The sequence below is a fragment of the Rhinatrema bivittatum genome, chromosome 1 (genome assembly GCF_901001135.1).
Source record: "Rhinatrema bivittatum chromosome 1, aRhiBiv1.1, whole genome shotgun sequence".
Taxonomy (NCBI): Eukaryota; Metazoa; Chordata; class Amphibia; order Gymnophiona; family Rhinatrematidae; genus Rhinatrema; species Rhinatrema bivittatum.
This window is the reverse complement of record NC_042615.1, coordinates 502,691,928-502,706,916: the sequence shown is the minus strand read 5'-3', so window position 1 is coordinate 502,706,916 and position 14,989 is coordinate 502,691,928. Positions and strand designations below refer to the sequence as shown.

Sequence of the window (14,989 nt, the reverse complement as noted above, 5' to 3'; positions counted from 1 at the left end):
CTGGTGGCTGTCACAGACTATACCATAAAAACTTTGAAATAAATAGACAAATGCAGAATTATTGTTTGTACTTAATACAGAGCATCAATTTGAGCACCAAAAATATTTTTCTTTCAATTATGGAGCCCAAAACCTAGCGGCATAAAAACGTGCCTGCAGCGGTTCTAGGGTGTAAAGAAAGTTGGTGGTTTTGTGTTTACACCCTAGAACCGCCAGCGCGTTCTTATGCTGCTGTATTTCAGCTCTTATCAGTGAAAGAAAACATTTTTTTCGGTGAATGAATTGATGTTCTATTAGACACAAATGTCAATAGAATTCAAAGTACCTCAAAGATGAATCAGGATGAGCAGAAATTGAGAAAAAATCACTGGCATGCATCTGTTGCCAGCGATTCTAGAGTATATGATGTGAGGGGCAAAAAATGAAGGGGGTGGGGGAGCTAAAAATTTCAGGAACCAAAGGTCATAAATGATAAAAAAAAAAACCAAAAAACCCCAAACCCCCCCCCCCCCCCCCCACTGAATTTCATCCCACTGCGATTATGTACATGGATTATGCAAAACTTTAGAACATGCCACAGAATGTTTTTATGCTGCTGTATTTCAGCTCTTATCAGTGAAAGAAAACGTTTTTTTTCGGTGAATGAATTGATGTTCTATTAGACACAAGTGGCAGAGTGAAGATAAAAATCAAAGCACCTCAAAAGATGAATCAGGATGAGCAGAAATTGAGAAAATTCCCCAGCACAAAAATGTGCTGGTGACGGGTCTTGGGTGAAAGACATTTGGAACAAAAACTTACAGGAGTCAAAGATCATCAACAAAGTCCCTGAATTTCAACCCAGTGAAATCACGTACACGGATTGTGCAAGCCTTTAAAAACTTCACCGGCACAAAAACATGCCGGCTGTAGTTCTTTAAAGAGCTTTTATCCAGTATGTAAAGCCATCAGAGAAACCCCTTTTTTTTTTTTTGCAGGAGTTTGAAGAGAAAAACCTAAGAAATATGATTAAATGCCTTATCTGTGTTAGTAGAGATTAAGGCAAACGATCCCCACAGCGTATTTGCCAGGTGGATTATAACTCTTAAAAAAAAAAAATGTTTATGAAATCCAGATGAAATCCATCTAGCCCTGGATTCCTCCCAGATCCCACAGCCTTACCTCCCCACCTATTATAGCATAATCTAAACTGCCTGAATATTGCATCGTGAGACCAGAGAGTGCAAATGGATCAATAAAGGATGCTATCCTCTCACTTCGTCCTGAAGAACAGAAGATTAATTTTAGGAGACAAATATTTTATATTACCCTTGTGGTTTCTGATTGCACATATTACTGAACTTTCTATCTGTTCATTCACTGCACGAGCCAGTAATGTCCCGGCCTTACTTCCATGTTCATAATATGTTCTGCTTTGTAAATTTATTTTTATTTATTTATTTAAAAAGATTTCTAACCCACACAATCCTACATTCTCAGTAGGGTGCAATAAAAAATGCATAATAAAAAGCACAATACATCATAACAAATTTAACACATCTCGCTGGAGGTGTGGAGAATGCCAAGCTTGTCTCTCTCTTAACAGCGTCCTGAGTGTGGCAGGCAAGTACTCAGCTTTGTGCTTTTGTTCTAACACTAATTTGTGTTGTGTTTGAGGAATGGTTGTGGACCCTTGGCTGTTGTTGTGATGACTCCTCCCATGGGGAGGGGCCCCGTGGGGAACCACAGCGATAGGCTGAACTCTGGAGTAAGCGGACACAGAAGAAAGAAGCTTAGATGGAGTCTCTTAGATGGAGTCTCTTGAAATGTGCTGTAGAACTCATTTTGTCTATTATTTGGGCCATAGATATTTACCAATGTCAAGAATTGATTAAGTTCCCTTTCGAGATGACAAACTAACCTCCAGGATCACAGTGTGCTTTATTCACCCTGAAAGGAAGGTTTTTATGAATAAGGGTATATAGCTTTTTACTCTGAAAAGAATGCAGCATAAACTGTACGTGCTCTTCCTCCCCCACTTCCCCTTAAATATCCCATTAACATTACCCACCTTGTATCCATATTCACATAGTATCAGAAAATTTGCAATGACTGGTATGTGCTAATAAAAGGGAAAAGGAGGCTATATTTTTAGAGGCAGTTCGCTCAGAGAGAACATCCTTGACCTGGGAGGTGCTTCTTCCAACCAGAGGATAAACCAGATAAAATTGCATAACAAGCACCAAAAAAAAAAAAGTACCCAGTGAAAAACTGAGAAATTCAGCATCCTGTCTGCTTAGCTCGTCCAACCACACCATTAGTATATGCACATGTAATTGTTCTGATTGGGGTTTTCTATGTACTTTTGTCATGATAAAACAGCCAAAACCTACAAAATAATCCAAGAATCTAACCAATCAGTTCTAGCTGAATATTGGTACAAACGTGGATAAAGGTGAACCGGTAGATGTAGTGTATTTGGATTTTCAGAAGGCGTTTGACAAAGTCCCTTATGAGAGGCTTCTAAGAAAACTAAAAAGTCATGGGATAGGAGACGATGTCCTTTCTTGGATTACAAACTGGTTAAAAGACAGTGTTACGCGTGCTGGCCGCAGCAGATCCGCAGCTCGGCCCCCTCGCCTCCCTCAAGTGAATCCAGTGCCTGGTCCCTTGTCTCTGGCGGCAATAGGCCGCCAGCTCTATTCTCGGGCCGCCCCTGGTGCCTCCAGCTCAGCTACAGACCCTGGTATCTCCGGTTCAGCTACAGCTCCTAGTGCTCTGCATCGGGCCTCTCCACATGGCCTGTGGAGAGACGCTGCTACTTGGCGCCGTACCCCTCCCTAGGCGCGTGCGCATCACTGTAACTTAAGTAGGGCCCACGGCGGGAACCAAGCTGCGGTCCCGGATGATGATGTCAGCAGAGTCCCTGGTATATAAGCCCAGGCTTCGCTTCCTAGCATTGCCTTTGCAACAGGTCTCCTCGCTGGTCGAGTACTCGTTGCCTCCTGAAGGATTCTCCTCGTTCCTGTGTTCCTGATCCTCGCTGACTCCTGTTCCTGGTTTCCTTATTCCTGTTCTCCAACCTACCCTTGGATTTCCTTCTCGGATCTTGACCTCTGCTTTGCCTGACCATGCCGTTGACTCTCTCCAAGCCTGGTCCTTTGCCTGACCACACCGTTGAGTCTCTCCAGACCTGGACCTCTGCTTTGTCTGACTACGTTTGACTATCTCCTCACTCAGATCTCAGCCTTGCTTGCCACCGCTTCCAGATTGCCGCCAGCCCTGACTCAAGCTTGCCTTATGACGCCTCTTCATTCTAAGTCCTGGACTTGGCCTACTCAGGCTTCGGCCTGTTCTTGCTCGGGCGCCCCCTGTCTGACTTTGTTCCTTTGGCGCCTGGGTCTCCGGGATTCTACCTTGTCCAGTACAAACTGTACTATTCCTCTGTTGCTGTCTCTGGGCTGACCTCGATCCTTCCATCGATGACGACATACGGAGGCCCACCTAAGTCCAGCCGGCCCTAGTACCCAAAAGAAAATGGCGCTGACAGGGCAGGCTTGAGTGAACATCTCTCCTGCTCCCAAACGGCCCTTCCAACCATCGGTAAGCTTGGGAAGAGGGCCAAAATCATTACAATGAGTACTTTGAAGGGGACAAATATTTAACAAGTACAGCCTCTTTGATTTTTTTTTTTAATTTTTTTTACCCAGTTTGGGTGGGGGCACAACTTGTACCATGATGGGCTTTGTACTATGGGAGATGTCAGAAGAGATAGAAGGGGCAGACAGACCAAGTACAGGGCTGAATTTAAGATTGACACTCTAGGCATAGGACTGGGGCCAGGGAGTTCTTCCCCCAGAAACCAGGGAGTAATTGGAGAGTCCCAGTTTTTGGACACCTTCGGAATTTGGCCTATGTTAACCCTGCCTAAATCCGGCCACTTGACCCCTTTAAACCCTCACATGGTGCAGGTATCTCCTGGGCTGGACCCAAAAAATAATTGCACCTGTTTGATTGTAACTTTTTTTTTTTTGTGAAAAAGGGCCCCCAAAGCCTTTTTCACATGCCTGTTTTCACTAAATTCCCCACTAATGCACTGCTTTGCATAATTTTGTAAATCAGCAGCTCCTTATTGGAGAATGTGAATACATTTTTGTGCATAGATTATGCGTGAAAAATTCCATCCACAAAGCTCTCTTGTAAAGTTTTGTTGCAAAAGAGGTTTTTGGAAAAAATTCACATAAAATGCCAACACTTTAATGTTTTCTGCACATTTGTGGTCATTTTGTGCTGTTTTTCACATAAGAACATCTTTTGCATGAAACGGGACCCTCAGTTGGCTTTCTAGCTAATACCGGGGAGCTACTAATGCCTGGGTCCATCTGGTTGGGGAGGGCAGGAAGGCTTAACCTCCTAGGCCCTTGGTATGATCACAGATGCAGTTATCCTGATTGAAGTCTCCTTGGTGATGGCTATCGTATCTATGCCGATGATTTGCAGTTCTTCATCCACACCAGCCTGACTCGGTCAGATACAATTGAACACGTTCAGATTTGCATATCAACCATCAAACAAATGGTTACATCATAATAAATTCGTTCTGAATATTTCTAAATCAGAATTTCCGATTAGTCAAGGCTATGTAAATAATCCTTTTCCTTCCACACTAACCATTGAGGGTGTCGCTCTCCCAATCCTTCCTCAGGTAAAGAGTCTTGGAATATGGATTGACTTGCATCTGTCCTTCTGGTATCAGAGAAGTTCAGTTACTAAAGCGGGTTTTTTTAAAACTACATTTTCTCCGAGGTCTAAAACCGCTGCTTGAACCATGTGATTTTAGGGCCTTGTCCAGGTCTCTGTGTTACCTCTATTTGATTACTGCAATGCACTATATGTTTGTGTACCCGGAAACAAGTTGAGAGCCATGCAGATTCTCCAAAATGCCACTGCTGGACTATTATCGGGAAAGAACAGGTGTGAACATATCGCCCGGCCTTGTTGAAACTGCATTGGCTGACTGTTCACTTCATGTGATATTCAAAACTGCCATTACAGTTCACCAACTCTTGAGGTTGGATTCATTGCCTTGGACCAATGCATTGCTAAGGATTTATAACCCAACACGATCACTTAAGTACTCTCAGAGAGGCCTCCTAGCTATCCAAAACTAGAGAGACTGTTTTTCTCAATGACAGCCCCTAATATTTGGCATTCACTTCCTGAGGTGTTGTGCTTGATGGAATGCACAAAGACTTTCAAGTCAATGCTTAAGACATATTTATTTAAACAGGGCCACATTTTTAGATTTTTTTTTCTCATGTCCCTTGTCTTTTGTGATTTTATTATGTATGTTCTCATTGTAAATTGTTTAGGTTTTTGTAAGCGATAAACAAATACATTAAAAGACATTAATTGTCCTCTAGCAAGACAGGTCTCATCCTATATTGAAATAGAAGTCTGTAGCCACTGCTTTTAATATCATTTGTTTGTTATTTTCTAATGTGTTTCCTCTTTGTTTTTGGCTCTTTTCTATTAAAGATAGATCTAAGTTAGTAAACCAAAACTGTTAAAACAAACAAAGCTAACATTTTATAAATATTCAATATTCAAATGATCTAAACACCTGGGGTTTTGAATGAAAAAATTTGCCCTATCTGAGCGCCTAACTTTAGGGCAGGGACAGGTCGGGGGAATCAATAGGAAGCCCAACTTTAGGGACCTCAGTTTCAGGTGTTGAAAGTTAAAGTTAGGCACCTATTTTTGGCCTGAAATTTAGGGATCTCAAATCAACTGAAACTCGACGCCTACATTTGAGTGCTCTGCGTGCTTTCAATACCAAACTCTTAGTTTTTAGAAACTAATTTTTTTTGTTGTAATTTCTTTCCTTATAGATCTTTAAAAAGAAGAGGATATTGGGTAAATCTACATTTTACGATTTCTAGTGAACAATTTCTGTGTAATTCAGGACTGTACATATTCCTCATTTATTTCTATGAATCTCATAGCAGTGCATTTTCAGAGCTCTTCCTCCTGGGGTGCCCATCCCCCAGAGTACCACATGCGGCAATCACCCAAAGAAATCACACAGATGTTTCTGACGCAGGTATCCCTCTGGTAAACCTATGCTGCCTCAGATCCTGTAACCTGCCGCATTCAAGAGGAAGTGGAATCGTCTCCTCTCCAAAGATTGATTGAACAGAACTTCTCTGAACTTTCTTCATGTCCTATCTGGCTCCATTGCCTTGTCCACTTTCAGTTTTGTTCCATGTGAACCTTCTCTTCTGTAAATGGCTATTTACTCTTCTACCCTATATATCTATGGTTCTCCTTCAGTCTTTTCTTCAGTGAGCACTAAACCAATGTATTGATTCAGTATTGCTGCTTTTTTTGGTCACACTATATATTTTCTCCATTTTACACTCCCACCTCTGTGTTTCCTCCTTTCACTGACATTCCAAAAGAAATGTTATCCCTTTAACTGCTTTATCTATTTCCTTTTGTTTGCACCTGATTGCCTTCTCTCAGCCTTTCCAGATATTATTCCTTCTCCTCCCCTTTTTGAAGGTTTTTGTCCCTTTTGAATGCTGAATCTTTTGCCATTTCAGCACCTTTTTAGAAAACCAAACTGATCTTTTTCCTCTTGCTTGTATGTATTTTCCTAAAATAATGATTTGTTTCAACTGGGCAGTGGGAGTTTGACTGGGGAAACAATAGACTATGTTGCATGTTGTTCTGGTATGTATCTATGTGTTGATTAATAAAGACATTTATTTAAAAAAAAAACATTTTGTTTTTAGAATAGCTTTTTTTGTTCAACTCATTGTCCATCTACTTCACCTGTTTTCTTCCTGTCCTGCCAATGCCTCCCTAAAGTACTCCCCCCTCCCATCTCAGCATAGAGATTACTCCTGAAGTCCAGGGCCCTTATCTTTGAATGACCCTTTCCTGCCTTTGTTCTTCCATTAAACTACAGGTGGTCATTTACTTGCCCACCTCCAATCCAGAATCTCCTTTCTTCTGTTTCGGTCTATAGCTGGAATACCCCAATCAAGAGCTGGCAGCTTAAAATCTCTTACCACCAACAGCATCTCCCCCTTCAAACTTATCAAGGTCTCAGACTAAATCTCAGTTCTACCTGGGCTATGGATAAGAACTCTTCCCCTCCCCCCGCCCTCCGCCGCACGTCCCTGGCTCTGGAAGTGACCCCCATCATTGTCACTGACCTTTTACCTTCTGGGGTGAAGCTTGTCTTGAGCCATTCATACGTCATAAAATATACTCCAGTAGCAGGAACATCTGCCATAAAAACAAACCGTTAGTTGACGGGATAGATTGAATGCTAAAGCAGCTTATAACTAAGTTCTCATGGGAAACAAGTTTGCGAAAGAGGTGGAAATCACACCATCACTGACCTTCTAATAAATGCAATCATAGACTGAGGCAGAGAATGCTGCTGGCCTGTCTTCCTACCTCTCAGCAGTGTGAGCAGCGTCCCCCTGTACACTCCCTGCACACCGCTTTCCGCGTACAGCTGCCGCATGCAGTCCACAGGCCCGACGTATCTGCAAATGGTGCTGTTTGACTGCACCTGCGGGGCACGGATATGGTGTGGTCACTGCCGATGTAGCCTAAATAAAAGCTCGATAGCTGTATGTAACCAGCGTGGTATTATGTGAACAGAAGCAAAATTTAATTTAATTTATTTTTTTTTGTACAGATAGTGTAAGAAGAATGGTGCACAGATTAGAACTAAACTCTAGTTGTTCCTTGGAGTTTGCAGGCTACTCTATGTAAGGCAAAGTGTGAGCCCTAACAAGGTGGCATGTTTGATTTATTGATGGCAACACTGGTAGACGTTGCTGACCTTAGGATGGGTTGTTGTACCAGCTGAGCAAATCTGGCTGGGACACATCCATGGAGCCTCGTCTGCCAGGTGAGCTACTGACTTTCACTAGTGCAGTTTGTGTAGGTGTTTCCTGTGAACTGATTTTGTCTGCATCAGTGGGAGGTAGAGTTGCAGACTGGCTCCAGATTTTCTGGATCAGGATCCAGTCTTGGTTTTGCTCCATTGCATGCAGGGACTTGTAGTTCTGATTTCTCTCTTGCAGTCCCTAAGAAGAGTCAGTCCACAAGGTAAACTCGGGGAAAGCTACTACTTATCCCTGGGTGCAAGCAGCATGGGGTCTATCTACGATTTGAAATCCTTCCAGGTGTTTGTGACTTGGATTGGCCCCTGTTGGAAACAGGATACTGGGCTTGACGGACCCTCGATCTGTTCCAATATATTGGGCCTTATGTTCTTAAGTCCCTGTCTGTTGTATCCCTGTTACTGCTTCTTGGCCTCCCTTGGCCCCCTGCTTCCCCTGGGGCTAGCTGGCCCTGGGCTGTAGAGGATGGTTAAAGAGGGAGCTCCTTGTGGCATGTTCTTTGGGGGGGGTGGGAATACTTTTGTATTCACCTTGTTTTCCTTTGTTTTAGGGTGTGAGGCCTGATGCCCCCAGAGACAACTTGCTGCTGCTGCTGCTACTATCCTAAGGTAATTGGTTCCTTTCCCCCTTTCAGTTATTGTGTGTAGTCTGCTTGTTTGTTCTTTTTAAACCGGCTGCCTCAGAGTGTGGCAGCAGACCCAGCTTGCTCCTCTTCCCCGTGTAAAAAAGGAAGGATTATTTTCTTTAGTGTTTAATTTTAGCTCTGTTATTAAAGTTCATCCCCATCCCCCCCCCCCCCCAATTCCTTTTTTATCCTGAGGTTTAATATAAAAGAAACACATATTTACAAATAAAATATGCCCCAGAAGGGACAAGTCGAGGGGATACAGGGGAAGGGGAAGAAGATCAGGCAAAGGCCGACCCCAGCCTCTTAAGCCTGGTTCCCATTTATCTTGGAGGAAGATTGGGCAGCACAGTGGCCGGAAGCTTCCCTGCCACTAAAAGAAGGAGGCACTAGATGGAAATCTGGAGGAAGAGACTTCAAAGTGCCTCTTTTTGAGTTAACAATGGCTGACCTGAGCCAGAAAGCCCTAACAGCTCACTGGAAAGTGAAGGAGGTCAAGGAAACTCCAGGGGAAGATCAGACCCCATGGCCGTCGAGCCACAGGGAGAGGCTAGAGGTGATGGTCATGACCCTCTGGGAGGGAGCAGGATAGCTGTCCTCAGGGAGAGGACATCACAGATGTCCCAAAGAGGGTAACCAGAGACCCTTGTTATTCCTTCGGCTGCTGATTTAAGCTGGGAGGTACTGCCCTTGATAGAGGGCTTCCTTCCTATTGTGGAAAGACTGAGAAGGTGGGTCCAACAGATAGCCAAGCTGGAGAGGAGCAGCTGCCACTGGCCAAAATTCCAGATTGCCCAGATCAGTCCCTATGCATCACAGAAATAATAGAGGAGCCAGGAAAAAAAAAAGAGGAAGATACAGGTGAAGTCGGTTACTGATGTCCTCCTTCTCTCAGACAAGATATGCCATAAGATAGCCTAGAGCCACTGTATACTGAGCCGATCAGAAAGCATTCAATGAGGAGGTCCCTAGGTTCAGAGAAGCTCAGGACAGTTGTCCAGTAAGGAAGATCCAGGAGAGGGCACCTCAGCTGAGAAGTCTCGAGAAGGAACATCCAAAAGTGAGAAAGCCCAGGAAGGAGCATCTCAAGCTTGAAAACACCTGGAGGACATGATAGAGTTAGAAAGGGTGAATAGAGAAGTGGACCATAGACCCCCCCCCCCTCTCCTCAGATGAAGGCAGTGGGTCTGCAGGAACAGGTGGTAGAGCCACCCCCTCTTCAGAGACCATGGTAAAGAGGGCTGACCAGAGAGGGGTAGGTTTTTACCTGTGATGGAAATAGGCTCAGTCAAACTATCCAGGGCAATGGTGGCCTAAGGGGAGGTCTTCTCTTTTGAGAGAGGCCACAGAGTCATGGTGACTCAAAAGAAAAAGAAGAGGGATCTGGCCAATAAGGGTCCAAATAAGGATTCTGAGGTAAAAAATGGGTAGAGTAGCACCATCATTGTCCAGGCCAAAGGGTGTAGAAAACATCAAGGTTGGGCTACTGCCCCTTTCCAGGGAACCAATTCAGAGCTGATGGAGGTATAGGCTAGCAACCTATGCTCTTGTGCTATGCTGCCTAGAACATGCAACAGTATGCCTCCACTGTTATATAGCTAGTAGGGACAAAAGCACTGCTAGCAGCCACTAAGGCCAGTGGAAAGGCGTGGTGGTCCCTACCATGATGGCCGCAGTGGCAAAGGCTCTAAAGGGATACATAAAGTTGGGAGGCAAGGTCTAGCAATTGAAGCCTCTGGAAGAGCCTGCGATCACGGTGGTAATTTCTAACGTGCTGCCTTATCTCCCAGATGACATGTTGGAGTCATACCTTAGGGCCCTGGGGGAGGTGAAGTCTGCAATCACCCAAAATTCCCCTGGGGCACAGTGATAGAGTGCTGCAGCACATGGAATCCTTCAGGCATCGGGTGAATAATCTAACTATCTGAGGGACTGCAGCAGGTGAAGGGGTGGTTTCAGGTGTACTATCTGAGCCATTCCTATAGAATTTACTACTGCTGCCGCAGACCGGGGCACACCAAAAGGTGATGTCCTGAGGCCAGGGACAGGAGGCTTCACAAGGAGCCTCTGTCCCCCCCTTGGACAGTCCAAAAACCTGCTTCATTACCCTCTTCCTCCAGGGCTTCTGTGCCTTGCAGTGCCAGGGCCGCTACACTTAATAATATTCACCTTATTGGTGTGGCACCTGGGATGTCTAAATCTGGGAAGGTGACTGGAGAACTGGACTCCCTGAAGGGGGACTCCAGCCCCAACTTCTGCTCCCATAGACACCAGTAAAACCTGTAACATGTAAAAATCCCTGGGTGAGGCAGCTGTTGGGACAACCCCCAGAAGGATACCTCTCCCCCTGGCTGTCAAAACTAACACAGCACAGCTAAACCCAAGGATAGAGCCTTGTGTATTTTCAAAAAGGGAAGATGGATGCTTAGGTTCCCCCCTTCCCTTCAGATTTACACAGATGCAAAACAGGTAGTGAATGGTGGAAGAAGGCAATACAAGGGGGCCCCTCTTAATGGGAGCCTCCAAACCTTTAGAAGCACAAGGAATTGCTGATACCACAGTGACATCTCCACCGGCTTCTTCCTCTGAAGAAAGATCCAGGCAGGGAGAGAAAGTGAGGGAGATGGTATCGTGAACTGCAGTGGAGGTGATGCACACCCTCATCTCTCTGAAGGATTATCTCCCCCTCTAGTCTTATGAGGGGAGTGGTCCTTCACTCCTAGTCTTTATGAACTATTTGACCAGATGAGGGGTTCAGTAGATCAGGAGTACCCCAGGACCTGGGTATAGGGGTATCTGGTTTGTTTCCCATTCCTGGTCCTTCAGAAATATAGGACCCCTGTTGCCCATGTAAAAGAATCAGTTAGTATAAATTTGTGTCATGGATGGGTGGAGATGACAACATGGAGAGGGACAGGGCTGTCCTAGTAGACTCATCTGAGAGACAAGAGTTGTCATACTTGAAATGCTTTTAGTAGTGACGCAGTTGTACATGTATTATGTACATGCAGTTGTAGATGTGTGTCTGAATATTGGGTCTGTTTATGAGCACGACTGTGTGGGTTCACGCAGTAGATCCTATAAGAGGAAAGAGTAGGAAGTCTTTGTGTATTTGTGTTTTATGTATTAGTGTATTGATGTATGCTATATGTAGTGCCAGCAAGGCAAAGAGGTACCTTAGATTCCTTTTGATGTTCAAGAGGTGTTATTAAGAAGTCAATCAACACCTCTGTTCCCCATAAGGGAGAGGGGGCAACAGCAGCCTTTTTCCAGAGGGCTGAGGATTTTATAAGAGCTCCCTTGTCAAGCCACTGGATTATCCCAAAAACGGTCATCGTTGAATTGGTGAGAAATCACCAACTCTGCTTTTAATTTGTCAGGCAGAAATCCTCCTCACGGAAATTATTTTAGAATTCGTTCTTTGTGAGTACTCCTATGGGATTCGGGGTCCATTTGTTGTCCCCATGGTGGAGACTGCCTAGGCAGGGCTTTGCCATATTTATTTAATGGTTCTAAAATAGATTCCTAAGAAAAATGTCTACAAGGTAGACTTGGGGAAAGCTACTGCTTATCTCTGGGCATTAACAGCTGGATCCTTGGTCTCACCCAGTATGGCGGTTCTTAGATTCTTAGTGAGGTAAGACCAGCCCTAGGTCAGGCTGCCTTGAAAATCTGGAGCCAGTCAGCAATCTTGACAGGAGATGCCAATACAAATGTAAAATCTGTACCCACACAGAGTGCATCCCATGGGCACGTGAGAGCTGGAAGGTGTTTGTGCATGGAGGAAGAGGAGGCGGGTGCTCATGTGAGGTGTATATGTGCACGTATTTGTCTGTGTATTGAGTCCATATGCTGGGCCAGTCCTATGGTTATTATAATGGAGACGTATCCTACCTGTAGCAGACACTTCACCCTCTCCATGGGAGCCAGTACCGTGGTGCTGAAGACTCCGGCCATCATCCCGGCAGCAAACACCTGAGGGAATCTGGAGAGACATACTACAAGTAGAGCATCAGCTGTCCATTCCTACACCACCCAGCTGCCAAGTGACCCAGTACCTGGGGGAAAATCTTAGCCTGAGATTCTTTTTAAAGACACACCAGAATTTACAGTACTCTTAACAGGAGGATGATAACATCTTACAAAACAAATAAAAAACAGTTTCCCCCCCAATGAGTGCAATAAAGTCACTATATTGTCCTCTACCCTGCGTCCTGGTACCAGCAGTGCTGATTTCACAGGGAAGAAGCCGGGACTACAAATGCCACAATGCATTGGGATATAAGTTCAAAAACTGGGTCTGGTCTTAAGTCTCCCCCCACAAGGTGGGTCACTCCGCCCTATCCCAGCCACTGCCAGACCCCCCATCACTTACGTCAGACTGTCATCGGGATTCTGCTGCTGGAGCCTTTTCCCTAGGCCAAAGCCGAAGAAGGTCAGGGCCATGGTGGGCGTGATTCCGGCCAGTGGCGCCCCCATGCCTTTGTACAGGCCCCGGATGCCCTGTCAGACGAAAGAGCAGCAGAGCAAACAGTCGCAAGACAGCTAAGACAGGTACACGCACTAGCTCTGTGACCCTAACTCCCACCTTAGTGATGCCAGCAGGGTCACCTGTCTCCATTTCAACTGGACAGGCAGATATGATCCTGGTTTGCCTCGCTGCCTGCTTTTTATTAAAGGAGACAAAGCCAGAACTGGCTTAGTCTCGCTCTGGTAACCTGGAGCTGTCTAAAGTAGATTCAGTGAAACATTTCTTATCATTTTCTTTATTGCTGTTGTATATTCCCTGAAAAAGAGCTCTCCGCTTCACTTTAACAGAGGAAGGGAGGCGTTTTGTACTTTAGCTGCAGTAAAACTTTGAGGAAGATTGATAGTTATGAGGGTGGGGAAGAAATCTGCAGAGAATTCACACCCCCCCCCCCCATATCCCAGCCCCTCACAGCACATGGAGAGAAAGAAGATGATCCCATACCAGAGATTATAAAAATGTGGCAGAAAGATACAGAAATCATCCCAGCTCTATCAAGTGCCACTGGCTTGATTCAAAATCTGACAAGTACACCATGACAGGTTGCATGTAAGTAATGTGTCCTATGAGCTACAGGAGGAGGCGCTCTTTGGCATAATGCAAGCATTAAGAAGAGCACTAGCAATCAACCTGAACGGCTGAGGTAATATCCAACGTACCCTGGCTTAAGAGTGAGGTCCATTCCTGTCATGGTATGCACAAAACAGACCGATTTGGAGACCCTGCTCTGCTAGAAAGCAGGACATGAGAAGGAGGGAAGCACAAACAGCTTAATCCAGAAAAAGAGATGCACATGAAGTGAATGCATGGGTGTGAAACTAGATAGGATGCTTGCTGGGACTTGTCCCAGAGCCTGTGAGCAGATCTGGCATGAAACAGCGAGCGAGCGAGAGCCTCCCAGGACACTCTGATGTGACATCCTGTAAGTCAGACCCCCAACATGGACCTCTGGTTTCTTATGGGGAACAAATTAAAAGGGAGCCGAGGGGGACCAGTCCTGTGCTTCAGACTGTAGTGCTGTGTACTCAGGTGTGGGCGCTCTGGATCTGTTCAGGCCTGGGTGCGATGAAGAGGTGGTGCCCTGAGGCCTGGAGAGGAAGGGAAGATGGTTGTCCCTGCCAGCTAGTGAGGTGCCCTTCCAGCTTTCAGGCTGGCAAAAGAGTGCCCTTCCTTATCAGAGTATGCTGCCTGGGGAGAGGATAGCAACAGAGATCACCGAGGAGAAAAAACTGAGTTGAAAGGCAAAAAAAAAAAAAAGGAACTGGGAGGTCATTGAAATAGACGATGATAAAAATAGCCATGTCTGAGATTTTAGGTAACTCCTATACTTGTCGCTGCTAACCTCATTTCACCCCTGAGGTATTAGGTGACCTGGGAATAAGAAGAGATCACAGAGCAGCTTCCCTAGTTGAGGCAGTAGGGCTAAAATGGGGATTTCCTATGATTTAGCTATGAAAGGATCAGCTTCCCTAGCTGAGAAAGGAGGTTCAGTTAGTCTGAGATAAAGCAGTAGTTCCCGCCAGCTGAGCGAGTAGGAGATACCTATTTCATTCTTATATGTCGCCCTTTTTCCCTCCCTAAAAGAGGAATCTGTGGTCTTGTGAACATTTAAGAGAGGGTGAGACTTTTTCATCAGGTCCTCTGAGGTGGAGCTCTTTACTATATGAGTTGCTTAAGGTTTGTTCGGGCTTGGATGTCGGTGGGTAGGTTGACATTTTGTGCTTGCAGTTTTGGGAAGTGTCCTAAGTGTTGGGTTTTGTTTTTTTTTTTTATACGGTTATTAATTGGTATTGTATGTTTATATCATGTAACTTTGCTGTACTCCTAGGCAGAGAAGGGGTTAGGGGTAGGGGATTTATGCTGAGTTAGTATGTTTCAAATTGTATGTTTTTCTAACTTTGGGTTGTAGTTTTTACCAATAAGGTGATC

At 45.0% G+C, this 14,989-nt stretch overlaps 2 protein-coding genes across 3 annotated transcripts in view; one reads left to right on the top strand and one right to left on the bottom strand.

The window, feature by feature from the left end:
• The window catches only part of LOC115095885 (deoxyribonuclease-1-like), a 98,779-nt gene that overhangs the window by 18,426 nt on the left and 65,364 nt on the right, over nucleotides 1–14,989 (top strand). For both annotated transcript variants that reach the window (XM_029610202.1, XM_029610183.1), the window contains exon 2: nucleotides 8,458–8,515. The gene's annotated coding sequence lies outside the window, so the exon portion shown is untranslated. The remainder of the gene's footprint in view (nucleotides 1–8,457; nucleotides 8,516–14,989) is intronic.
• LOC115095894 (mitochondrial carnitine/acylcarnitine carrier protein-like) overlaps nucleotides 1–14,989 on the bottom strand; it is a 32,532-nt gene that overhangs the window by 14,322 nt on the left and 3,221 nt on the right. Inside the window, exons 3-6 of the mRNA XM_029610215.1 lie at nucleotides 12,908–13,035; nucleotides 12,427–12,517; nucleotides 7,450–7,567; nucleotides 7,203–7,275 (exon numbers count right to left, since the gene is read on the bottom strand). Coding sequence (XP_029466075.1) covers nucleotides 7,203–7,275; nucleotides 7,450–7,567; nucleotides 12,427–12,517; nucleotides 12,908–13,035 — 410 coding nt within the window. The remainder of the gene's footprint in view (nucleotides 1–7,202; nucleotides 7,276–7,449; nucleotides 7,568–12,426; nucleotides 12,518–12,907; nucleotides 13,036–14,989) is intronic.